Source organism: Sarcophilus harrisii, chromosome 2, assembly GCF_902635505.1.
Source record: "Sarcophilus harrisii chromosome 2, mSarHar1.11, whole genome shotgun sequence".
In the NCBI taxonomy this organism is placed as follows: Eukaryota; Metazoa; Chordata; class Mammalia; order Dasyuromorphia; family Dasyuridae; genus Sarcophilus; species Sarcophilus harrisii.
Window position 1 is genome coordinate 150,052,166 of NC_045427.1, and position 26,371 is coordinate 150,078,536.

A 26,371-nucleotide genomic window follows, 5' to 3' on the forward strand; every position below is an offset into this window, starting at 1 on the left:
AATACAATATTGAATAGTAATGGTGATAGTGGGCAACCTTGTTTCACTCTTGATCTTATTGGGAATGGTTCCAGTTTATCCCCATTATATATGATGTTTACTGATGGTTTTAAATATATGCTACTGACTATTTTAAGGAAAAGTATATTTATTCCTATACTCTCTAGTGTTTTTAATAGGAATGGGTGTTGGGATTTTATCAAATGCTTTTTCTGTATCTATTAAGATGATCATGTGATTTTTGTTAATTTGGTTATTGATATAGTCAGTTATGCTAATAGCTTTCCTAATATTCCTAATAATTTAACAAGCCCTGCATTCCTGGTATAAATCCTCCTTGGTCATGGTGTATTATTCTGGGGATGATCTTCTATAATCTTTTTGCTAATATTTTATTTAAGATTTTTGCATCAATATTCATTAGGGAGATTGGTCTATAATTTTCTCTCTCTGTTTTTGTCCTACCTGGTTTAGGTATCAGTGTCATAAAAAGAATTTCGTAAAAGTCCTTCATTCTCTGTTTTTTTTTTTTTCAAATAGTTTATATAGCATTGGCATTAATTGTTTTATAAATGTTTGGTAGAATTCACATGTAAATCCATCTGGGATTTTTTTCTTAAGGAGTTGGTTAATAGCTTGTTCTATTTCTTTTTCTATAATGAGACTGTTTAAGCAGTTTGCTTCTTCTTCTGTTAATCTTAACAGCTTATATTTTTATTTATTTTTAACAGAAACAAGTCTTTATTAAGTAATTTTTAATATCAGAAAAATAAAACTCTTATAATTTTCTTTACAGCAAATATATAATATCAGTGCTTTGGCCATCTTCAATTAAAGGCCCTTTATCATAAAATAGATGGTTTTTAAACTTTACTCAAATTGAATTTATAATCCCTATGACTTCCCTACATATACATAACAAAAAAGTTTTAGTAAAATTAGTAAATACTAAACTATATTGATAGTTTTATTATTCTTAGTTAGTAGTTTATAGAAATGGCACATGCACCTAATATATGTTGATTCCTTGGCTTATTAGTTGCAGTGTATGATGCAATAAAATACAAAATACATGCTTGGTGAACATTCATTCATATCTACATGATGACAGCTAAAGATTATAGACTGTATTTTTAAAGGTATTCATCCATTTTGCTTAGGTTATCAAATTTATTGGCATAAAGTTGGGCAAAGTAACTCCTAATTATTTCTCTAATTTCCTCTTCAATAGTGGAAAGTTCTCACAGGGAAATAATTTTGATGACATCAAATTGTGGATTTGATTAGAATATATTGAAATGCTTCAAACCCTAATCTTAATCCTAACACAGACTTGCTCATTTTTTTCTTTAGTATCTTCATCCTTATTTTCAATTTTTTTTTTTTTACCTTCTGCTTTGAAGTTAGGGAAATAATGAGTTAACTTTTGAAATTCTGTATAAGTGACAGAAATTGAATTGTGTTCTTTTGTGTTCCATGAATTACCCATCATTGAGCACATGGAATGGACTTCCAAATGTAGATTTTCCTGTGCATCATGCTTTATTCCATACACTCCATGTTAAGCAAATTAAAGGATATCTTACAACCATGGTCACTTTGTTTAGACTTAATAGACTTTAGCTATGTGAGGTACAATTGAATTGGTTCCCTGGAGTGCTGTTGCACTTATAAACTATGGCTTTGAAAAGCTTATTGGCAAATCATCTGTTTCCCTCCCCCTACAAATTAACCTTCATTTAAGCCTCTATCCCTTGAATTTAATGTTCTTTGATAAATAAAAAAGATACCAACTTTTATATTACAATTGCTGTTTTCACTAGCTTTTTTTGATACCAAAAAAGTAAATATATTCCATAGTTTGATCTCTCTCAGTTTACACTTGGGACCATGTCTTAACCTGTTTTTTACCAATACTATTTTTCAGTTTTTTTTTTACAACTTTCAGTAAAGTAATTCTTCCTATTAAACCGATTTCCTCCTATAGCCATATTACATTATTACTTTTTTCCTGTTATCAGGGAAAAAATACTACTTCACCATTATTTAAAGAATATATACTTTTGATTTGCTGGTTTCTATATATATTAATAGAATGTAAGAAGGTAGCTAATTAAATTTGAACACTGCATGAAGTAGATATTATACACAAAAATTTGTGCTAGACATAGGACAAATCAAATGAATAATCAGTTTTACTGCTTAAATTGGTAATAATCTTACAATTATGTGTTAAGATGAAGGGAAGGTTAGCCTTTTAAAAATTCTGGTCCATAATATAAAGAAAAAAATAAAAAAGCATAAAGAAACTGATTTGATCTTATCTGAAATCAACTGGAACAAGAAGGTAGGTCTGGTTCTCATTCTGTATTAACCACTTACTCCTGCATCCTGTGAATGTGAAATGTTAAGTGCTTGTTAGCACTACTAAAACATTCTATGCATCCCAGAGTCCAGCAAGTTTGGCTATAGGTTTAAAAAGTAGCAAATTTTCTGTGATCCCCAAATTTGAAAGATGTAACTTGTTGAATTTTTAACAGTAAAAGTCATTTTTTCTCCCTGTAACATCCAGCTATTTATGATTGAAATTAATCTATTTCTAGAACATGGGAATTAAGGGTTTTAAGAACCTCATATTTCCAAAAAAAGTGTGAAATTGAAGGAGAGTGAACAGATACATATAAGTTGGATCTGAGATTTCATAAATAAATACTGCATTTAAATTTTTTTTTTTTTACTTCTTCCAAAGTACTCTGAGAGATTTTTTTAAAACATAGATTCAGGCAAGCCATTCTCCAATTGATAAATGGTCAAAGGATATGAACAGACAATTTTCAGACAAATAAAATGAAACTATTTCTAATCATATGAAAAAGGTGTTCCAAATCACTATTGATCAGAGACATGCAAAGTAACACAGCTCTGAAATACCGCTACATACGTCTCAGATTGGCTAAGATGACAGGAAAAGATAATGACGAATGTTGGGGCACTGATGCATTGTTGGTGGAGTTGTAAACGAATCCAACCCTTCTGGAGAGCAATCTGGAATTATGCCCAAAAAGTTATCAAACTGTGCATACTCTTTAATCGAGCAGTGTTACTACTAGAGAGCCATCTATACCCAGAGAGAGAACTATGGGAGCAGAGTGTAGACCACAATATAGCATTTTCACTTTTTCTGTTATTATTTGCTTGCATTTTTGTTTTCCTTCTCGGGGTTTTTTTCTTTCTATATCTGATTTTTCTTGTCCAGCAAGGTAACTATGAATATGTGTACATATATTTGATTTAACATATAGTTTAACATATTTAACATGTATTGGACAATCTGCCATCTAGGGGAGGGGGTAGGAGGAAGGAAGGGAAAATTTGGAACAGAAGGTTTTGTAAGTCAAAGCTGAAAAGTTATCCAGTCATATGTTTTGTAAATAAAAAGCTATAATAAAATAAAATTAAAAAACAGATTTAGTTGTAGTAAAGAATTAGAGATCAATCCAAATATTCCCATTGTTGAATAGGATTTTAAAAATACTTGTTTGCCAGGCATAGTGGTATATGGATATAATTTCAATCAACAGAGATCCTGAGGCTGGCGAATTTCTTGAACTCTGGAGTTCTGAGCTTCAATAGGTTATGCTGATTGAATATCTCTATACTAAGATTGCCATTAGTATTGTGAGCTTTTGGTAAGGAAGGAGCCAGCAGGTTATCTAAAGAGGGATGAATCAACCAGGTTACTTATGAAACAAATCAAAGCTCTCATGCTGATGAGTATTAGCCTTGAATAGGTTAATCACTTCCAATTCGATTGAGATAGGGAGTCTCACACGAAGAAATGACCATAGGTATTCTACTTTAATTCAATATATCTTTATCACATCCTCCTGACTAGTAGGCAAAGGTGTATTGTGCCAACAGTTTTCACTTAACCTGCTTGAATACATTTCCAAGTAGGACATTTTCCAATACTCCATACAAGACAATATATTTTCTGTTATTTAATTGTCTTCAAATGTTTCCAGATAAATTTCCATAATAGATATATTTGACTCCTCTATGGAACTAATAGTCCAAATCATACCTTTTCTGTAATTATTAGTAAATCAAATGAAGCCTCTTCCCTATTCATTAAATCCTCTTTTCTAATCTCATTCTTCTTCTCTAAGATTTAGTTGAGTTTCAATAAATTATGACTTATAAGATGATAATTAGTTTGTGTATATGGAAATATTTAAGGAACTTATTCTTTTCTGACTTTGTTGTTCATAAGTTAGTTTTGTGGGGGTTTTGTTTTTATTTAACTTAGGATTTCAAAAGAACTAGCCTATAAGAAATAAATTTTAGTCATTTTGGCCCTTGTAGCATAATATGCTACTTGGGAGAAATAAAACTTTATTTTATGGGATTTAAAAGACATTTCTCATTGGATACTCCAAAAATAGTGAAGGAAATACAATGATAATCAGATTAGCAACCCTAATTTAAAAAAAACCAAGTCAAGAAACCCTAGGGGAATATGACTTCTCATTAAAAAAGGGCATTGAATTGAATCATTCCTACTAAGGGCTTTGAGAGGAAGAAAGATGTTTATTATTAATCAAGTACATTTTTATATAATACAAACTTAAGGTTTTTTTGTACTATTAACCTAATTATACATACAAAAAGTAATTATTTAAATCAGTCAAATATAGTAAATTCATTCGTGGTCTAATTAAGCTAATATAAGTAGGAACTAAGCTTTTCATGGACATAACTATTTGATTCTTTCTCAGCCAAATATTATTTTTCTAACCCCATAGCATGAATTCAATTACACATATTCAGAAGAGGAAGATGTTCTATTATTTGATGATGGGCAGTTACTTTTTACTGACCAAGACAAAGTTAGAATCTATTCTTGTTAGAAGATGATAATGTTTTAGGGTTTTATTATTATTAACTTGGTGATTTACAATTAGAGAATTTTTACAATGTTGCATGATAAAATTTAGAGTAGAAATTTTGTCCTTTTGAAAGGCTAACTAAAATGTTCCTAAATTAAAACAAAGAGGAAATGCTAAACTGTATGTGATATAAGAAATGATATATCAATCCATTTTAAGTGAGTACCTCCAACTTCCCTTGTTTTATAAATATACTTCATTTCAATTTTCTCCTAACTTACAGCCGTGAAACTCACAAAATTGCAGTATTTTATATTGCTGAAGGACAAGAAGACAAGTGCTCAATATTGTCAAATGCAAGGGGAAGCCAAGCATATGAAGACTTTGTTGCTGGACTTGGTTGGGAGGTAATTCATTCAATAGATATTAGTTGAATGCAATTGAGTAAACATTAAAGGATTTTTCTTTTGATGTATTTATGTATAAAATTATGCTGGCTTATTAAGTCTACTTTAGAAATCCCCAGATATCAAGAATTTTTGAGTCCTTTATAATTGATGTATTAATTTTTGAGTTTCAACACTCATTGACCAATTTCTAGCAACTTTAAAAATACAAATTTCAATATAAATAAAATAGATAATTGGATTTGATATCAATTAGACTTGGGTTCATATTCCATGTCTAACAATAACTATGTGACATTTAGGAAATTTCTTAAGCCATCTCAGCCTTGGTTGGTTCATTTGCAAATAGGGCATATTAAGTCTTGTTATACTTTCTGAAAAGTGTTGTTGTGAGGATTAAATAAGATAGTGTATTGAAAACACTTTGCAAGTTTTAAAGCTATGTAATTGTCAGCTACTAAAGTTATTAGTTTTTAGTAATTAAACATTTAGTAGTGTTCTTAATAAAATAACTGAAATGTAATACATTCCATATTTCTCTAAAAGTGTGGTATGGAATGTGCTATAGATATATGGTTATGACAAAAATAAAACAATATATTACTTATGCAATAGAAAAGAAAAAATTAAAATGTAATGTGAAACCCTGATGAGAGAGGAGATAATAGCATTTCATTGAGATGATAGCATTTGATTTGGGCCTCGAAAGATGAACAAGTTAAATAGAGGAGATTTCAGGCCCACAAAACACCTATTTCTCAAAGCACCATATTATTTTTATATAACCTGAACAGAAAGGGAAAATGTGTTTAGCTGGGAAAATATCTAATTATAAGATTAAAACAACAAATATGGATTGCCTGACAAAAATACAGTGGTTTTAATAGAGAAGAGAGTTTAAAAGAATAAGATAATAATGTTAAAAAGGTAAAACAGAGTAAGTTTTCTTAACTGGATTGAGTATCCATTCACATCTATCTTCTAAGATTGATCCTAGGTATTACAGAGAAAAGTAGGTGTTTCTAAACCATATTATTAAAGTAGGGCTTGAGATTAGGTTTGTTATTTCATTGTTGTGTAGAAACTCCCAGATGGGCCAGCAGAGCTAACTAAGATGGAGGAACAGCTCCCCCAACATTGCCCCTCCAAAGCATGTTAAAGTAAATCTCAAATCAAATTTTGGAGCAACCAAAATTTGGAGTAAATTTCTAGAGCCAGAAAAAAGGTTAGGATGAGGTTTTTCTAGCCTAAAACAACTTGGGTGTTTTTCAGGAGAAGTCTTTGACAATAAGGTGGAGAGTAGACTAGAGCACATGCAGTAGTATCACCAACAGCCTACCTTGGAAGCAGCTGTGACAGCAGCAGCAACAGCAGCAATAACAGCTTTGAGAGCTCTTAACCGAAGATTGTAAAGGGGTTGGACAACTGGTCAAAAGAGATCACAGGGGAATCTTTGCTGGCAGAGTGCAACTGGTGCTGATTGCACCTCTCCATATGCAGTTCTAGGTCACAGATTCTAAGCACTGATGGTTAGTCACAAGGAGGCAGGGCCACTGGTCACAGTTCCAAAGATGATAACTAGCACTCATAGCTGCAAGTGAACAAAGGATCTGGGCAAAAGGGCCAAGTTTCAGGGCCAAAAAAGAGTTCTGGTGCTTGCAGCTGCAGGAGAACGGGATAAAAACCAGAGAATATGCAGAAAAATTGACCACGTTTCTCCCCAAATGGCACCATCTTTGAAGTGCTAAAAACCTTACATATCCCTAAAACTCACTCTGAAAGTTGGAATAGTAATTATCCACCTCCAGAGGAATAAAGCATAACTTTAACAGAATTCAAAGTCAAGAAATAAGCTGGGAATATGTAATGTTCTCTTCTCTAAAGTATAAAGTTCTCTGCGAGCAGATTTCTTGTGGGGCTTCTGGAGGCAGACTTTGTTTCACTTCTGAGCAATAATCACTTCAAATGCAGCCAAGAGTTAAAGTCTAGTCCTTTATTTTCTCTTCCAAAATAGCCCAGTTAGCTTTCTTAGAGGCCTCTCTCCTTGGTTCCAAGAGCTCCTATTGCTAGTCCTTTGCCTCGTCCAGCTTCAGCCTCTCTTCTTCTGAATCCAAAGCCTCCAGCCAGCACAAAGGTGATATATATGGAATGAATTGACTCCTCCTCCAAGAGTGGGATTGTGGGTGCCTGATTTGTGAATCTCCTCGACTGAATCCTGAGTTGTGAATCTCATGGACTTGTGAATCTCCCAAAGTGCCCATCAATTCCAGTGACTTAGCACCTTGTAAGAATAATAACAGGAATAGGTGCAAAAATCAAACAAGTAAATAAATAAAAAAAACTATTCTAAAAAGGTTACTGTTGTGGGAAAACCAAGACATAAATTCAGGAGATAATATGAAAGGAGCAATAGTGGACATAAACTTAGTAGGAATTAATAAAAGAGTTAAAAAAAAATGTAGGAATGGAAGAAGGAAAAAAATGGGAAAAGAAATGAGAGTAGTGCAAGAAAACTTGAGAAAAACGTTAATAGCTTGGTAAAAGAGACACTAAAAAATACTGAAGAAAATAACACCTTTAATAAAAAAAAGATTTGGTCTAACACTAAAAGGGGCATAAAATTTCACTAAATTACAGAGTTCTTTAAAAACCAGAATTGGCCAAATGGAACCAGAAGTAAAAAAATTCACTGAAGAAAACAACTCCTTAAAAAGTAGAATTGATAAAATGAAAAAAAAAAAAAAAGGTGTAGAAGCTTGCTGAGGAAAATAGCTCCTCAAAATTTAGAATTGTGGAAGTAGAAGCTAATGACTCAATGAAACATCAAGAAACAAATTTAAAAAGTAATGAAAAATTAATAGAAAGTGTGAAATTCATTATTAGAAAAACAACTCAATTGCAAAATATATTAAACCAAGACAATTTAAGAATTATTGAACTGCCTGAATGCCTTGATTGAAAAAAAGAACCTAGATATCATCTTTCAAAGAAAACTGTATCGCCATCTTAGATCCAAAGAGTAAAATAGAAATTGAAGAAATCTATCAATTACTTTCTGAGAGACATCCCAAAATGAAATTTCTGGAAGTATTGTAGCTAAATCACAGAGCCCCAGATCCAGGAATAACTATAGCAGACATTTAGAAAGAAAAAATTCATTTATCATAGAGCTATTGTCAGGATCACGCCAAATTTAATAGTGTCCATATTACAGGAACAGCGACCTTGGAATATGATTCTGAATTCTGAAAGACAAAGAAGTTAGGTTTAGAATCAAGACTAATCTACCCAGTAAAACAAAGTATAAACCTTTATGGGGGGAAATAGGCCTTTTATGAAATAAATGATTGTCTAGCATTCCTAATGAAAAAAAAAAAAACAGAGCTGACTAAAAAATTTGGCATTCCACCACAAAACTGAAGAGAAGCATAAAAAGGTAGATGTGAAAGTGAATTCATAAGGGACTCCATAAGGTTAAATTGTTTAAATTCCTCTATGTAACTTGTAAGATTTTTATCCTTGTCCTCCTGTGACAAGATTAGAATCCACTAAAAAGAATCTATATGGATCTAGACTATGCATGTAAGTTGATGATATAAAACAAAAAACAAAACAAAAAAAAATGAAGCATTAAGAAAGAGTAGTGCACTGGGAGAACGGGAGAGGGAGAAATAGAATGGAGAAAATTTTCTCAAGAAAAGAGCCAAAAGAATTTGTTTTTACAATGGAGGAGCATAGTGGAGAATGTTTGAACCTGATTCTTCCTGGAATTTGGTTCAAAGTGGGAAGAATATATGTGTGCACATTGAACAACTGAATAGTTGGATATAGAAATGTATCTTAGGAGGGAAAGAGTATATGGTGTGATTAAAAAAAAGAGTGGATTAAGGAGGCATATGAAAAAGTGCTTTAAATTACTAATGATTAGAAAAAAATACAATTTAAAACTAAGCTGAGTTTCCACTCACACCTGTCAGAAATGAGAAATTCTAAAGAAAAGGAGGCGGGGGAAAAAGATATTAATGCACTCTTGTTAGAGTTATGAACTGATCCAGCCATTCTATGAACAATGTGTAACTATTCCCAAAAGGACTATAAAACTGCATTAATTGTTTACCCAGCAATGCCACTACTAGATCTGTACCCCAAAAAGAATATATGTTTTGCACAATTTCACTTGTATAATTGAAAAGATATAACTTGAGTACGAGGTAGAGGCAAGGTGAAAGCAGAGAAAGAATTTGGAACTTAAAATTTTTTTTAAAAGAATGTAATAACTAAATGAATAAGACATTTGTTTCCATGATGGGAAGAGCTCCCAGGTTAAGAAATAGTTGCATAAAACAGGGAATTGCAAACTACAGCTGAAGGGCCAAATCTTGCCTAGCTATTTTTCTAAAGAACTAAGAATGTTATTTTACATTTTTAAATACAGTAAATGTATTTTAACAAATAAAAAACATTCTTATCTTAGGGCAATATAAAAAGAACGAGCTGTGGGCAGAATTCAGCATAGTTTTCTGTTTCCCTAAATAATTTGCTAAAGTCATACAACCTGTACATATCAATTTGAATCTAAGTCTTACTGACATTGAAACCTCTAGAAGATGTACTTATGAATTCAAGACTATTCTAAAATGAGAGATTTCTAAATGATCTAAACATGATCTAAACCAAGAGTTCTCAATCCTGGGCTTTTTATACTTGTTTGCTTTTGTTTTTAATATTTTGATTGCCATATTTTACTGTAATTGGTTTTCTTTGTAAATCTGAGGAAGAATATATAGATTTTGCCAGATGCCGGAGTATAATTACACACCAAAAAACATTAGGAATTTCTTGTCTAAATAGATTTCTGTCCTTTTCATTTCTTATAGTTTAATTTTCTTTTAACTTACTAAAATAAAACCATTTGGGAAGTATGGATATGTGAAATGGATATGATAGTGATTTTTAAAAACTAGGTATAAGGTATTATTTTAATTATTAAGTCTTCAGAAATTTAGCTCTTTCCTCTCAACTCTTCTTTTAACAGTAAGACATGGTTATTTAAAAAGTATCAATATGTTCTTTAATGTAACCATTCTTGACTATTCTTGACCATGGTTTTTTCTTTCTGTCAAGGTAAAAAAAAAAAAAAAAGCCTATTTCTTTATCCTTAATATATTTACTATAAAAGAAATTCACTTTTTTTTCAAGGTATGAAAAAGTATAGTTAATTAAATGGATCTTAATTCTTGCTCCTTAGAAGGAAAAAAATGTGTCAAAATCATTGAAAGAATCTGGATACTAACTAAGCAGTTAACAGTAAAGCTGGAGCTTTATAAAACTGTAAACTTGTCATCTGGCTTAGTAAATCAGAAGACCTGATTTTTGATTATCATTATTTTTCAATATCACATATATAAGGTTGACCTTTCAACACACTGTGGATTTATGGGTGGCCTCCAAAGGAATGGCAGCACAGGACAAACTGCACCTTACTATGCTACCTCTACTGTGGAAGTGATTTTCCATGTGTCTACTAGAATGCCATCTGATTCAGATGATTCCCTCACCAAAAAGGTAATGTATATATCTTTTCAAAATTTTATTCTAGAACCATGCAACTTATTAATTTACTTCTATTCTAAGATTTGCTAAACAATGTTTTTGTCAAAATACTGATTTTTGGAACTAGACTGATTTTGAAATCTGGCTTTTTAAAAAAATTGCTACCTCTGTAAATAAAATTAAGCAAGTTATTAACTTGTTTGAGCCTCCATTCCTTATCTGCCTATGAGGAAGTTGGACTTGATGACCTTTGAGATCCTTTTAAAACTCCACATCTAAAATCTGATGATCAAATAAAGGATGAAATGTTAACAAAAATAGTTAATCACGCTTAAACAGGTTTTTGGAACTAGAGATAAAAGTACAAGATCTATTTCTTAACCTTTTCCCTCATGCTGTATATGCGTTATATGTGTATACAGATATAAATTATATATATATATATATCTATATATCTATATATATAGATATATATATATATATAATATATATCATGTGTTCTTTCTTAAGGAACTTAGTCATTTCTAAGATCCTTCGTGTATATTTTGGCTGAAAACTCTGTGACTTTGGTCTTTGAATAAAAAAGTACAGTGGAAGTACATAGAACCCAGAGTTTAAAAATCAGAAAAAATTTTTAAAAAGGATTGATTCTATCCCACTTTGCTTATTTTATAGAAGTTCACCCGCAGAGGTTAAATGAACCCAGAGTTACATAGTTTGGGGTGATGCCTGAATTATAGTTTGATTCCTAAAACAATGCTATACACTGTTAATAATGTTTAAGCTGCTAGTAATGCTCAACTAATTTGAGTAATATGAGATATCTTTTATTTGGTGTTTTCTACGCACAATCCTATTTTATTTATTTGTGATACTGATCATTCTTAGAACTTCCTTAAACTTAAAATAATATTAACCATCTTAATGGCGAGTTTATTTTTTCTCTTTTTTGTTCTTTTTACCAGTTAATTAAATCTACTGTATCTTGAAAATTAGAGCTCATAACACTATATAAAAGAATTATAATCATAATTTATTGTGTAAAATTTAAACTTACAGCAAAATTGCTCATTTTGTGTTATGAATTGATAATTAAGTGTACTTTCTCCAAGGAAAGTCACAGTTTGTATGATTCTTGTTGGTATTTTCCCATAAATCCTCCACACACAATCTAGCAAATGCAGTAGAGGCCTTTTTTCTTGGTCTTTTAACAATGCAGCACCTGGCCCCTCTATTATTCCTCAGTCTTGCTGCTTGCCTGGCATGTGTGCTTTTCTCATTGCATATTTTTTTGTTTTTATGCCACTTCTTGCCTGTTTTCTTGCAACAACAGCTTCTACACATTTTAATATCACACAAAATATTTCACAAATGTAACCACATAAATAACTTTGTTCAACAGTCCTCTGATTATTAGTATTAAGCAAGGCCTTAGGAAAGCATATACTCTTCAAGGGTAATAAACACAGATATGTAAGTTGCTTTGTACAGAGTCCAAATTGAAGAAGGATTCCCTCTATTTGTAAAGTAGGTTGGTTATAGATGAAATTATGTTCATTTCATCATTATTTTAATACAATAGAATTTTTTCATTGTGATCCATATAGGAAAAAAAAAGCCTAAACAATTTACAGAGGAAAAATGAATGGATCAAGAATGTGAATTGCCCAGATTATGGCATGTAGTTAGAACGGGAACACAATGAGTAAGTCCTCAATGCACATGTTTTGGACAGACATTACAAATGAACAATAAGCTGAGACTAGAGTGGAAATAGAACAAAGAGATCAGATTAGATTGCCTTTGAAGAAACTATATAGCACTCTTTGTGATATCCAAGTTTGAGCCCTGTCACAAATAAGCCAACTTTTTGACACTTATATTTTACTAGTATTGTTACACAAATGTAAAACACTGAACACTATGACCTCTGAATAAATGGAATTACAAGTGACTCAAAGTCTAATCAAGAGCTACATTGTGTGTATGGGGAGGGGAAAGGAAAGGGAAAATAACCAACACAGTCACACTTAACCAGAGTGATTAAAGTGAAATTTTTATAAGATTTTTGGAGTTATGAAAAATTTAATGTGTTTATATATATATATATATATATATATATATATATATATTTACTAACTATACTGATTTCTGCCCTTCCTAAACCCATAGTAAACCTCCATTGAATTTATTTATGGGAAGACATTAAATTACAAGGAACAAAAAGTGTAAGTGGATTGAGATCTCACTAGTATAATGAATGCCCATTTGAATCATGAATCCATTTAAATAGTGAAAAGAAAACAAGTAGAATAATCTCTAATAGGCACAAAACTGAAAAAGAAAGAGTGAATGACAATCTATTAGTAATTGACAGAGTGAGAATTAAAAGTTCTTTAGAATCTCAAGTCAAATTTTCTCTCTATACTATACCATGATTCCTCTTTATAGTAGTACCTCATTTTAGTAAATACATTGCTGAATTAGAGATTGTCCAGATGATAACTACCAGAATAGTAAAGATATATAATAATAGCAATAATACCAAACATATAGTGCAATGATCATCTCATTTGATTGAAACAAGTTGTTTGGAAATAGCAAAGTAGCTAATTTAGTTTCAGTGTAATGAAAATTTTTCTCATGATGATCACAAAACAGCAGTGGAATGATCTACCCCAGGAGACAGGGAGTAATCCTTCTTCACTGGTGATCTTCAATCCTGTGGTTATTAGAGAGATAGTAGAAGGTGTGATTGCTAAGATGACTTACAGTCCTGAAAGTTCATAACAGGGAAAGGAAAGGATTTAGTTCCTGTCTCAAAGCATTTATTTAAATGATATTTCAGCTGATTTATTAAAATAGGTTACAATTCAAGCGGGTCCTCACTCTCTTTAGTCTGTAATGCACAGTAAAGGATTAATGATTTTAGGATCAAATTCTGTTTTGCTATTTCAGTAAAATTAAGAATAATGCATTAAAAAGTTCTTATTTGTGAGAGACATTTTTATGTTCTTTAGAACGAATAAAAATTTAAAACATTTCCTTTATTTTTAAAGAAAATAAATGAAGTTTTGTTTATTTTAAGGGGTTTTTTTGTTTTTTGTTTTTTTTTACCCCCCCAGTTAAAAACACAAATAATGTGCTCAGATTTGACTCTGCTTGAAAGATTCCCCACTGAAATCATCATAGTTCAGCTGGTACCTTTTGCAGTTTCAGGATTTAGCATCATTAGTGATAAACTTTCTTCATCAAGATGTCTTGCAGCTAGAACGAAAATCAATCCCAGTAACAGCATCCAATAGTCCCTTGTCTTATTCTAACTAAATTGTACCTAACAGCTTAAAAATAAGCTGCAGAATTCTAAAGTGATTTATGCTATGCTCTGCCCTTGTCATAGTAGAACTTTTTCAATTCAGAAATCTGGTTTCAACCCCATACTGAACTCTTGATCTTTCGCTGCAGAAATTTGTTAGCTATAGCTAGATTAGATTTTTAGCAGCTAATCTAACTGCTGTAGGGGTTTTGCAAAGTGGGGACAGAGCTGTGCTATTGGATTTGTCCAATTCATTTGACTCCAGGACTATAATTGCACTTATGTCTTACAAGGCTTTTATAGCCTCAGGCTGGCCAGCAGCAGAAAAACAAATTGGCAGTGATACAGTAAGAGTGAAAGGGAATGAAAGGCACACATTATCAGTCTCCAGGCAGCGCTGTTCTGGCAGGAAGTTTCTTGGTTAATTTACAAATAAAACTTAGATTTTAGGATGGGCACACTGTCAGATGAACAATGGGGATGTCAGGCCTGACTGTTACTTAGTAAAAGTAGCAGCAATGCCTACCAAGGAGCAGGAATTCTTCAATCAAACAGACGACTCCTTTCTGGAGCCAGCTGGCTATGTAATGCAATTAGACGGAAAAGGAGGTCAGGCTATTAGGTGTGTACCATGACCAGTGTCACCAGTGGCGTGCTGCCTGGCAGGCAGCATGCAGAATAGTTAAAGCATAGTGACTTTAAAACTGTTTACTCAAGCTAATGAGTAGTAGTGGTACAGGGCAAGACTCAGAACATGAATTGTTTTTGCAAGATTTGAAAAATGAGTAGTTGTTCACTAACTGACAAGTACATTCTGAAGTACAGCTTACACTGGAGGAAATAGTTGGCATGATTAATTATAAAATGAAAAAGTCTATAATTTGCCCTATAAGTTACATGCCTATTTTTAGATTGAGTTAACTTGTTGTCATTGTGAAGAAACTGTAGTTGAATAATATATTTTGTTCCATTGGGAATGTTTATCAAAGTTATATTTATTTATTTATCATTCACATGCAGAGTGAATATCTTTTGTAAACTCTCTGATAACATGGAAAAATAGTCTTTCTCCTTTATGTTTCTTCTGATAAGTTTTGTGATGTGACTAAAAACTCATTTTACTTGTGTTTTCAGTGTTTATTGTGTTCATTTTATGTACTTGTTAGTGTATTCAAATATATCTTTGTCCCAAATATTCTATTGAATTGAGTTTGATGCCTTTACTATTAATTTTGTGACAGTTAATTACACATGTAGTACCCAGATACTCAAGGCATACAACCTCATGATGATTAATATTATATTAAAAGAAACGAAAGTAAATTTATGTACTAGTGAATTATTGCAGGGGAAGTGCTATAATTTACTATATATCTACAATTGCTTTGCTACATTTTTATAGTAGCAAACCATTGTTTTAAATATTTGGATTATTGTTGAATAGGAGTTTTGGGGGAGGCTGAATATTACAAAGATTAATTGTTTTGAATTCACATGCCTTAAGATTCTTAACTATCAATCAGAAATATATTTCATGCATTTTGATACATTGTCTTAGAGTTGAATTTTACTAAATTTTATGCTAAAGTAAAGTCTTACGACTGATTGGATAACCTCTAAAATAATTTAAACTAAAACCAAGTGCAGGTTTTGATTTAATAAGGGAGATTCTTCACCTATAAATTATTTGCCCAAGCATTATATCAAGGGGCAATATGTTACTAAAGATGCTAGTTCTATTTTCAAGATTAAGGGTGTTAGGTATTGAGTCCTGGCTATGTTCCAGCTTCAGTAATTACATTCTGCTTTTTTAAAATTTCCCCTGAAGTTTCAATTAGATGTTATTCATTTCTCCTTTGAAAACACTGTTCGTTGTGTTGTTGGCACAAAATGACTACCATGTTTTCACTCCCAAAGTAGTATATTGATGGGAAGCCACTGTGTTTAAATTTTTAAAATGTTACATTTGTTAAGGTGAAAATAGAGGTATATAAAATTTTGGCTCAGTTACATTAGGTAATAATTTAAAGCAGTTGTACCCCCTTTGCTCACTAATGTTTTGTATGTTTCCATACTTTAGTGAGATCTATGACCTCATCATTATGGATACTTTCCTCACAAATGCTAGTGCAACCCTTTCATGTTTTCTCATTTCACATGGCTCTAATCTAGCTTGAGGTGTAAGTGAAAAAAATTAATGAGCAATTTTCAGCAAAAAGTTTTGAATACTATTAACTCTTACTACCTCATTATAGCATAGTGCTCAGTAAAAATGACAGTCCCCGAGCCTATATACAAACAATTGAATTATACCCACAAGGTGCAAATCTCTTTTTAAATAATGGAGTTATACTGTTGTTACCAGAAGACTGAAATAGAAAATAATAAAGGGACATTTCAATATAATTGACTTCTTTGTAAACTTAGAATAAAAAAAAATTTTTTATGGTCACCTGTGTAGAGCTGCCTATGAAGAGTACTCATCCTTTGTATCATACTAATCTCTCTACATTTAAAGTATGGCATGCTTCTTGGAGAGAGAGAGAGAATATGAATATGAATATGAATATGTGTGTGTGTATACACACATACATATATATATATTATATATATATGTACATATATATATATATATATATATATATATATATTTTTAGGGGTATCTTTATCTTTAACACATGACATGTATTTTATAAGCTGAAATACTGATATTCTTTCATTTTTCATTCTATCAAATTTTGGAATATTTTTTTCATGATGCCCATATCATTGTATTATTTCTTTAAAAAGATTGAAAATTTATCTTCCTAAGAGGAATTAATGAGAATAGTTGAGAAAACCACTAACTAGAAATGTCTACATAACTACAGTTCTTTAAGAGACCATTTTAATTTTTGCAATCAAGTTTCTATACTTTTTACTTATTCCATGTTTACCAAGATGTGATTACTTATGAAGTACCTTTCATTCTTCTTAATATCTTCAAGTCATAGAAATTCATTCTTATCTCTGTCAGTAAAATAGTCTGATGATTTGGCTCTGATCTTTGAATCTTGACTGTAAAAATACAATTTTTGTGTAAGTTTGCATTTCTTTTTTACTAAATAGAAATGACTTCATATTTTTTTCTTAAAGTTTTTGATTAGCAAATAAGCACAATAAACTGTACAACAAATGGTATTATAATTATAATTGCATGATTTTTTTCTGTATATACAGTATTTTCTGTATAACTAGATATTGGATCAGTATTCTAAAGAAATGATACAATGTAAAAAATAATAACTTTCATCTTTTATTTCAGGGTTTTTGAGAACAATGATTTTAGTGACATTAAAATGTAGTTGAAATATCTTTCTTATTAACACTATAGTAGAATAGCAATAATTTATTTGCATGTGCTGATTAAACATGTTATGTAAGTGCCAATATGTATTTCAAATGAGGTCCATATTATTTTTAAGTAATCATGCCACCTGCACCATTTTATTGCATGTAAAAGAAATCAGTGTTTTAACCTTTTTAAGTAATGAAATATTTCTGCTGCTGAGCATTGTAATTCAATTTGTAAACCATGACCCCTCATAAACTGTTGTTATCACTCTGATTAATAAAGAGCCAATTTGCTGTTGCAGCTTCGTCACTTGGGAAATGACGAGGTTCACATCGTCTGGTCTGAACACACCAGGAACTACCGCAGGGGTATTATACCAACAGATTTTGGAGATGTTTTAATTATTATTTATCCAATGAAGAATCACATGTTCTTCATCGAGATAATGAAGAAACCGGAGGTACAGTTTCATCATATTATTGCCATATCTTATGATCTGTTTGGCATATGGTTAACTCTTATGGAAAAATGATGTTATAAATGTGTTAAAGTAATTTATATTTTTATTATAAGGGTAAATGGCCTTCATACAAGTAAGTTAAAATTTATTTCACATTTAACATGAGTGATATAAGAGCAAAAATATTCAAAGATTATTCAGTATAATCTTTGGTTCCAAAAATCTAGCTTCATATCTCACTAATTTTTGCTCTTTATTTGAAGTGTCATATCAATTTCAACAGTAATTTATCATAAATAACTGAATTTTTTTTAAAAGTCTGATTTTAAACACTAAATTGATGAAGAAATGAGCAGGTAATAATTTCTGTTCTAATATGTGATATATTGTTTTAATTATACTATCCAACATAATATAATTTTGAAATCTCTCAAATTCCAATATAGTGGATGGCATCATTAACTTGAATATATTAAGGGATTGTTTTTATACATTGTGACATAGATAATCTAATTTCTTAACATTTGCCACAAAATCAGCTTAACCAATTAACATTGATCCTAAAAATGACAAGACCCATCCTCTGAGAAGTTCCATGGACTAGTTTGGTTACCTAAATTACTACTCTTAATTTTGTTGATAACAAGTTTTTATTTAGTAAAAATAAGATCATCATCCAAGGGAGTTAAAAGCACTATTTTCAGATTTCTATAACAGTTTCATAGTTAAAATATTCTAAACTTCTTGAGTGTAAGTACTATTTTTGTTTTATCTATGTTCCTAAAACTCAGCCTAGTGCCTAGTAAGTAGTGGATGGTCAATAAATGTTTGTTAAAATGAATAGTCAAGATAACTCATAAAGAGGATAATTCCAGATTTGAGAAATATTAAATTTGTTCTCTATTTTTATTCAAAAGGTATGTGAATCCACTATCACCAATTAAATAGAGTTATAGTCCTTAAAACCTCTTCTTTTTAAAATGTTTACTCAGCTAACCAGTGTTTTATTTCTTAAATTAGGACTTATAAAGTAGCTTTAAGTGAAGTTATGAGAAATATATTTTACTTTGAGGTTAAAGGATTTTGGAGAAAAAAAAAAAAACACTTGTAATACTTCTTAAGTATGATACTATCCCTTGAAATGTCCTCACTAAATACAATGTGATTTTTAAAAGTGACATTTATACTGTTCACCAAAAATAAAAAAATATACATATAAAGAGTTCTTCACTGTTTTCTCCTTAGATTTTTTTTTTTTTACCAATAAAGCATGAAGTCAGAAGTTTCTTCACAATAAATGTGTAGTATCTTTGATTTAGAAATTTAGATAACAAAATGTATCAAGTTGGAGCTTTGGTAAGTGAAGATTGTAATATCGGCAATACTTACTCCTTCATAAAATTAGTATTTTACCCCAAGGATTTATTAGATTTTAATTAACTAACTAGTTAAGTATTAAAATATTAGCAAATTGCATAAGGCACTTTTCAGAACTAGAAACTATCCACCTGCAATAATTAATAAATTTATTCATATGTTAAAAAGAAAACTTTAAAAGTTTGCTCTTCCATGATTTTCTTATTTCTTTGTGTTGAAACTTTAGGATACTCTAATTTTCATCTTCAAAGGTAAAAAAGAAGAGATTTATACTATAACCAGATCTGTGCTGCTCTAAAACTTTTATATGAATATTAATTTCAGTTTTCTAAAATTGGTTGCAAATTGTGTCAAAATGAGTTGAATGAACCCATTTCTTAATACTTTATTTCAAAAGCCCAAAGGGCCAAACAAGATAATAGGTAACTGGAAATTTAGTGTTATCCCTACATTTAAAATACAAACCATTACAATGTAATAAAATTAATCCAGACATTTCCAGGGCAAGTGTGGCTGACCTTTTGTTCACCAACTACTGACCCCAGGGTGAATGAAAGAGGCTTGCAAAGGGAAATGTCTGTTGTTTGGCTTCAGTCCCTGGTATTTAAATTGCATTCCCTAATCAAATGAAAAGGCTGTCCTCTCTATCAGGTTACAGAATCCATGGCAACATTTGGCCTTTTATATACATAAATGTTAGCCTTTTTGTTTGCATCTAAGTAGAGACACCTGGAGCAATGTTAACATTAACCGATTTAGCATTAATAGCTTCATTATATAAGAATTTCTGATCAGATAGCTGTTACTTTTGTTATATTGCTTCAGCTTGTATTGTTTTCATTTTTTATCTCCCTGCTTGGCAACGGGGCAATGATTTGCAAATTTTTTTTGTCTTGATTAATTAAGCAATATAATTATCAAGAACCGTGATGCAGTCTTTGCTCAACAAAGCTTCTGAGAGAAAACAATAGTAAGTCTGTTAGTATGAATGCATTCCACGCGTCACAGATGCATGAGGATATTCTAAACAATGAGACGAAAAGCTGCTTGCAAAAGAGGACAAAGAATGCCATGCAGACTCTACACACTACACATACCGCCAGGGACATACTGTGGGTTCCCTGGGACACAGATGCCTCGTTAGATTGCAGCTAGTCATCAGAGATTAATTCTCAGCCATTTGGTGCAATAATTTACCCATTCCCCAGTCTTTTAACTAATGCTACTTACTATAGAAGTGAAATCTTTGTACTCAAAAGGTTTATTTAACCTTACTTATTTTTAGTGAACACAACAAAAATAATTATTTTTGTTTAAAAATTATAATAAAGCAGCTGCTTGAAATGTGAGGAATATTTATTTTTGGATGACTGAGGCAAATTATAGAAATTTTACATGGAGATGAAAGTATTCTTTTAGCAGCAGTATAATTTCTTCAGAATATATTTTTGACTTTTAGGTTCAAGCAGACTTATTTAGATATTTTGTGGTCAGAAGCAGTTTTCAAAGAATTTTACATTAATCCCTTTTAGGTTAAAAAATCAATACAAAAACTACTCTTTGATAGTTATGCATATTTAAATTTTAGTTCCATTCAGTCTACTTCGTTAATAGAATATGCAATAAAATAGGGTTATTAATTGTTATATAAGTTACATATACCTATAGCTGTGACTTCCAAATCCTTTGAAATCTAATATATTTGACTATATATGCTCATATATGTATGTTTATGTATATGTTAAAAGTACTTATATGCCTGGCAGCATGAACCTTCTTTGTATGTAGCATTTTCAAAGTAGTGTGGAAAAGAAGAATGAGTAACTAAATACACCACATCTGACAGGAATGGCTGCCACTTCACATTTTTATTGGATTCTTGCTTTTTTTTTTTTTTTTTTCATTAAATAAATTTCTCTGAGACCAAAGCCATCATTTCACAAGTTAATTACATTCAAATTGGTTCAGTCAGCATGAATGAATGTTTTGAAACTTGTTTGATGATTCAAAGGGGAAAAAAAGTCTTCTTGTAAGACTTTAATATTTTATTCTTTGCTTCTATAGTTCATTTGTTCTTAGTGACAAATTTCATACTCCATAAATAAGATAATACTTCCTTTACAACCTGTAAATCTTTAAATTGTTGTTTGAAACAGTTGCATGGGTTTTTTTTTTTCAAATTGTAAACAATATTTCTGCTTATTTTCCAGCCAAATTTACTACCTATCCAGTAAATGAGCATTTATATTATTTAGAAGATTTTGTTTTGTGAGTTTTGTGGTAGTATTTTCAGTATATTTCAGTGACCTCATTTGCAAGCATATATTTAACTATCTAGATGATCATAAATAAACCCAAGAGTAGCTATGTTGAAGAGAACATAAGCAGGAAGAATTTAAGAAATATATAAGATTTCTCTTTTGCTTAACCTAAGAATTATTATTTACACAATTAACAGCTCTTTTTAAAATCATTTAATTTGTTTTGCTTAATTAGTGATTGTTTTATTAATATATTGATTAATTTACTTAGCCTTTCTGGAATTGAGCTGAGGTGAAACCTGAGTTCCAGGCTTAACTCTGGTATTACTGGTTATTGTGATTCTGAACAGATTCCTTAACTTCTCTAAACATTAGTTTCCAGAGTTCTATTCAACTTTCAAAGTTCATGAGTCATTTTTTCCTTGTACTTATATAGCCCCCAAATCCTTTACATGCTCTAAACCCTAAAAAGTGACCAGCTGTAGGTGACCACCAAAATTAGGGTTTATGCCTTTTCAGCTGAATGAACTTGTATCTCTGTGCTCCCCAACACAGCAGTGTCTTTAAGTGAGTTATTATCTACCTTGGGGTCAGGATTCCTATCCCAAGACCACTCCTATTGTCACTCCTTTTCTTTCTATTTCTTACTGTTTTCTTACTATTAGGAGAGACCTTGTATTACAGAGCTATGGCCCCAAAAGCAAGCTATGTTCTGAGCTTACCCTAGAGGTAATCCTTTGTGCTCTGGATGAACTCTATTGCAGCAGTCACCAAATTGGCTCATGTCCATCCCCATTGATCCTCGAGCTGGGACAAGTACCTGAAAAGACCACATTCTGGTCACAAAGCCCTACTGTGAATAGACTATTTCCATTAGGCAAACTTGTCTCACTGCTGCTATTACTCCCTCATTGGGATCAATGACTACATCTTACTGCCTGCCTTTTTGTCTAGCCACAATTATATGTTACAAGGCCTAGCTGTACTGCTTTGGGTCTGCCTGGTCCTAGAGCAGACCGCAGCACACATGTGATTTCCCTTTTCTGATGGAATAAAGAAGGTCTTTTTCCTATTTAAAAAAAAAAAGTTTTTAAGTCAGTGAATCTTTATGTATTGCCTGATCCCAAAACAACATACATTTTTTGACTGTTATTATAATATTATATTATTATAATCTTGTTATTCTGTAGCTGATAGATAATAAGGGAAAATTGCCCCTTGTCATACCAGTACATTGTTATAACTTTATTATAATTGTTATAACATTATATAACATTTTATTCTTTTCAAAGCACTTTACAAATTTTTTTTCATTTGGTTTTTAGGGCAATCCTAGGAGGTAGATGATATTATTATTGCCATGTTACAGATGAAGAAACTGAAGTGGGCAGAAGCTCAATGACTTGACCATTGTTGCATAGCTAGCACATGTCTAATTCTGAATTTGAACTCAGTTATCCTGACTCTAGACCCAGTTTTCACTCCACAATTCTGTCACTTCACTGCCCCTTGGAATTGAAATAGCTTAGTTGGAAAAGAACTAGAATTTTCTTTTGAAACTTCTTTTTAGACAGTTTGTTTCCTCTTTGATCTCATGTTATGCTTTTGTCAATGTTTTTTTATTTGTGGAAATCTGGCTTCCCCTTGAAGTCACTTCATTCTTGGCCACCTTTTGCAGCATTCAGTGCATCTTCTCTCATGCCTCCAATATACTGACTAATTAGTGCTATTTTCTGACAATGGAAAAAAAAATTACTTAAAATGGAGAGGGTAATCAGTCTCTCTACTTATAATTAATTCCTATATTTAGTGACAAATGACTTTCCATATGAGTGATGTGGTCCTTAGTAGGATAAGAAAACAAAAAAGTCCACATATAATAAAATGCATAATGAATTTCAATGAAGGATAATAAACCATGTTTTCAATAGAACTAGAGTTTGGGGATCATAGTGATGGGGAGTTTGAATAGTTTCAAAGCCTTTCCTATGTTTTTTTGTCTACTGTGGTCCTCAGATATGATCATTGCTAAAGGTTGTCTTTTAGTTGTCTAGTGTTCTAGTAGGGTAAGTGAAAAAGAATCTTCATTCTAATAAGCATACTAGATGTGTAAGACATTCAGTCTCTTAGAGTGGGTATCTCTTAGTACTCTGTCCTCAGTATCCTTTTCACTCTATGTTATCTCACTTGTGTATCTCATCAATTCTCAAGTGTTCTGTTATCTCTATGCAGATTATTCCCAGGTGTATATATCAAGATATAGTCTCTCTTTTGAACTATCATCGTGCATGTCCAGCTGCATCTTGGACACTTTAGACTATATTCCTGTGGGCATCTCAGAATTAATATACCCAAAACTCATTACCTCCCCTCCACAAAACTCTTTTACCTTCAGAATTTTGTAATTATTATAAGGGCACTACCACCACCCTAGATTGGCTAGACCTGAAACCTCAATGTCCCCCTCAACTCTGCACCCCACTTATCCCATCCATTCACTATCTTGCCATTTCTAATATATATTATCCTCTTCATTCATGGCCACAATCCAATTTCAGCCTTCATTGCCTCTCATCTAGACCAATTTAATACTCTTCTAACTGATCTCTCTGCCTTTAGGCTTCCCTTTGTAGTCTAGACTTCACTTAGCTTAGTATAGGTCTAAAGTGTTGTGAGCATTTCAGTCTCCAGTCTGATTCCTTTTCCCTTCCTAGTTCATTTCAATAACTTTTTTATCTCCAGGATCCAATATAAATTCTTCTGTTTGACATTTAAAGCTCTTCCTAAATTGCCTCCTATCCACTTTTTCCATTTACTCTGATCCAACGCTTCAAGTCTGCATGGTCCTGGAACATTATACTCCATCTCCTATTTCCATACCTTTGTAGTTTCTGTCCCCTATGCCACCTGAATCAGGAAAAGCCTCATATAGAACTTGGACTGTGTTATGAAAGGCAATAGAAATTCTTAGAGCTGAGAGTGGAATTGTGTATTTCAGGCATGGCAGACAGACTATGCAAAAGCACAGTGATAGAACATGGAATAATGAGAACGTTAATGAGAGACTGTAAAGGAAAACAGTGTAAGTAATCCTGAATAGGAAGTTAGCAGCCAAGTTGTGAAGAGCTTCCAATGTCTTCTTTGAAGCCATGGGACCATTGTACATTCAAGCGGCCAGTGAGTGAGCATTTGCTAAGTGTTTTTTTGTATGCTAGGAACTGTTCTGGTTGCTGAAATACATATATGAAAGAAAAATACTTACACTCTTACATTCTGGCCAAACTGATCTGCTGTTCCTCTTACATATTAATTCAACCCCAAATTTTGTGTCTGTGTAGAAGCTGTGCCCAGTGCCTTGAGTGTCTACCTCTTAGACTCCCTACCTATCTTTAATGTTTAATTCATGTGATACCTCCTACAAGAAGACTTTCCTGCTGTTCCCTTTAATTGTCAATGTTCTCTCCCTCAAATTATCATGTATATGTTTGACTATTTACATATTAATTATTACTCTCTTCCCCTAGAGAATTTAGACTCCTTGACAGGAAAAGATTTTCATTTTATCTTTTCATCCTAGTTATTTTCCAGTGCTAGTATTGGTTTCATACTAGTATATAACATGCTAGTATGCTCCAATGTGTGCTTTATTGGGTTGGATTAGGTTGGATCAGATGCTTAGAGGTTGAGAATCAATTAACTTTCAGTATGGAAAGAATGTATGCCAGGGATTCTTAAACTTTTTCTACTTGTGATCCCTTTTTACCTAAGAAATTTTTACCTGGACTCTGGATACATAGGTATATAAAATAGACATACAAATCAACATTTACTGATAATAAATCATAAAGAAAAATTTTAAAAATAATTCTTTGATATGCATATTTATTAAAGATGAGTACACATTTGTATGCTAATGAGATTGCACTTGTTTATTTTTAAATAAAGAATTAAATCTTGGCAGAATATTTGATACCTTTTATAGATGTCAAATATTTCACAATCCCATATAGTCACAATCCATAGTTTAAGAAGCTTTGATGTATATTATATGACTTGGAGCCCTGGGAAATTAGGTTGGCAAGGTAATATGGAGCCAGTTTGTGTGATCTTAATTCAGGTTAAGGAATACATATTTTACATTGGAGGCAGTGAGAAACCACTGAAGATTTTGATAGCTATTGTTATTATTAATATAATGTGTATTGATGATTGATAATGTGCAAGGTATTCATACATTTGTTCTTACTCCCTTTTCCTCTCCTTCGGCTCTCATGGAGATACACACACACACACACACACACACACACACACAACTACATACATACACACACACACACACATATATATATATATATATATATATATATATATATATATATATATATTCACATATACACATACATGCATACATACATACCAAGTTGTCATTAGACCAAGTTGGTTAAGACTAGGTTTTATTTTTTTTTAACTTTTTATTTTTTGCATTAAAATGGCATAATGGATACTTCATAAATCCTCGACTCAATTTGGAGATTTTTAATAAAATATCTTTGGAAATAAAATTATTGCCTGCTTACATATTTGTCTTGAAAAATAAATCATTAACTTACCTATGTACAAAGTGGTTTAGAATAGAAAACATTTAAAACAGAATCCAAGATTAATTAATCTAAATAGTTAAAGTTATGTATTCTGATTTGAGAGTTTAAGTGAAGGGAATATTATCAAAAACTCTCTGAGAGGGAATGTTGTTTAAAGATCTATATTTTCATGA

General features: G+C 31.6%; 1 protein-coding gene across 4 annotated transcripts in view; it reads left to right on the forward strand.

Moving 5' to 3' along the window:
- Positions 1-26,371, forward strand: part of RALGAPA2 (Ral GTPase activating protein catalytic subunit alpha 2) — a 409,655-nt gene that overhangs the window by 230,410 nt on the left and 152,874 nt on the right. For all 4 annotated transcript variants that reach the window (XM_031951045.1, XM_031951043.1, XM_031951042.1 and 1 more), the window contains 3 exons: positions 5,173-5,296; positions 10,706-10,861; positions 17,801-17,959. In XM_031951045.1, the coding sequence (XP_031806905.1) occupies positions 5,173-5,296; positions 10,706-10,861; positions 17,801-17,959 (439 nt within the window). The remainder of the gene's footprint in view (positions 1-5,172; positions 5,297-10,705; positions 10,862-17,800; positions 17,960-26,371) is intronic.